The sequence below is a fragment of the Silene latifolia genome, chromosome 1, assembly GCF_048544455.1.
Source record: "Silene latifolia isolate original U9 population chromosome 1, ASM4854445v1, whole genome shotgun sequence".
Classification (NCBI taxonomy): domain Eukaryota; kingdom Viridiplantae; phylum Streptophyta; class Magnoliopsida; order Caryophyllales; family Caryophyllaceae; genus Silene; species Silene latifolia.
In genome coordinates, this window is record NC_133526.1 from 33,904,059 (window position 1) to 33,906,074 (window position 2,016).

The 2,016-nt window shown below is 32.3% G+C and overlaps 1 protein-coding gene across 1 annotated transcript; it reads left to right on the plus strand.

The window, feature by feature from the left end:
• The first annotated feature begins 644 nt into the window (after nucleotides 1-644).
• Nucleotides 645-1,496, plus strand: LOC141586322 (nuclear transcription factor Y subunit B-5-like). Its single transcript, XM_074407547.1, has one exon. It carries the CDS (start codon nucleotides 783-785, stop codon nucleotides 1,305-1,307), a length of 525 nt encoding a protein of 174 aa, XP_074263648.1. The 5' UTR covers nucleotides 645-782; the 3' UTR covers nucleotides 1,308-1,496.
• Nucleotides 1,497-2,016: the final 520 nt, after the last annotated feature.

The window sequence follows — 2,016 nt, forward strand, 5'->3', positions numbered from 1 at the left end:
TCTTAAGATTCTGGCACATCAGTTTTTCACTAACTTTTATTATTTCTTTATTGTTCAGACTCGTCTCAGACTCACCTCAAACTTTATACATTATCCGTCAGAGTCACCTCATACTCTACTTTTCCACTTCACTCTTTTTTTTTACAAAAAGAAATGACACATGAGATCCATTCATTCGATAATTTCCTTTAAATGTGGGGTCAGGACTCACCCAAAGTCTGAGTTTTGGAATCCAAGACTCAACTTAAAACTTTGTCAAGATTAGTGTAGAATATTGGTAATTTTGAGTGAGACTTAACTCAAGAGTTACCTAACTCTTATCTCAAGACTATCAATAATCTAACCCTAATACTAACTAAAATAAACCACAATGAATGACAAAATGGCCCAAAAAAAATAGACAATAGGAACACTAGTTATCTAAGAAAGTCATGATCAAATACTTTTGAGTTGTAATGCTACCCATCTATTGTAGATGGGTAGGAACACTAGTTATCTAATATACTAAAAGGATTTCTAACACTAACATATCTAAAGTAACTTATTTTTTGGAGTATAATAAATACACAAAATGGAGTGTCTTTGTTCAAGTGTTTTGTGTAGTCATAATTCCCTTAATGACTTGTATAGTTGTATATAAATATGAGTCCAAGAGACACTAAAAGTAGAACAAATTGAACAAGTATAGCAACGTGTCTTTGTACAATAGGAGTAGGATTATCTTAAACTTCTTCCTCTTCTCCCAAATCTTTCCTCTTTCCCTTCATACAAAACACAAAGCTATGGTTGACAACATAACTTTCTCAAATACACAAAGAACAACACTTAACCAATACAACAATAATAGTATTCCTCAACCTTTCTCTTCTAATCAACACCATGAAAACATTAACTACAATAATAATCACAACTTTTACAATCAATCGATTCTTAATAATGAAGATCATGAAGAACAAGGAATTGGGTTGATAAAAGAGCAAGATAGGCTACTTCCTATAGCCAACGTTGGTAGAATAATGAAGCAAATACTGCCACCCAATGCTAAAATATCGAAAGAAGCGAAAGAGACGATGCAAGAATGTGTATCGGAGTTTATTAGCTTTGTAACGGGTGAAGCGTCCGATAAGTGTCATAAGGAGAAACGTAAGACTGTTAATGGTGATGATATTTGTTGGGCTTTGGCCTCTTTAGGGTTTGATGATTATTCTGAACCCTTGAAGAGGTATCTTCACCGACACCGCGAATTTGAAGGGGAAAGACTTGCTACACAATCAAGCAAGGAGAGGGATCTTGACCATGGTAATTAAGTTGTTCCAATTTGAAGAAGCTGGGAAGTATTAATTACTCCATAATTGTGTTTTAGTTCTAACTAGCTAGGGTGCTTCTATATATAGCTAGGTTGCTTGGTCATCCTGTTTTCCTTTTTATTACTATATTGGTTTGATTAAAAAGTTTGGATCTTTATAACCTAACTTCATAAATCAATATGTGTTTGAATTTGGTATCTCATGTCTTTTCATCTAAGGAGTACCATTTATTTGATTTTGTATAGCATATCTATGTCAGTACTGAACATAACCGGGCTTAATTTAGTGGTTTAGACAGAGGTATTGTGATAATAGGTTATGAGTTCGAATCCCTCTCCTTTTTATATTGTACTGGCCTGACCCTGCGCCTCATTGAACACAAAAAAGAAATTATGTAGTGACTTAGATTATTTTAGAAATCTATATAGGTGGACAAATAAAAATTAATAGTTGCCTCATTGAACACCAAAAAGAAAATATGTATATGTGAGTTAGATTATTTTAGAAATCTATTTAGGTGGGATAGTTGTGATTTCAAGTTATATACTGTCTCTTCAAAAATTAGATAACGCTATTGAGTCGTAATTAATTTTAATTCCATATATATTTTGAAATATGTATACATGAAAATGAAATAGCGTTATTAGTGGTGCTACTTAATTTTAGTACAACAAACGATATTTTGGTAATTTATTACAATAGTTATTTT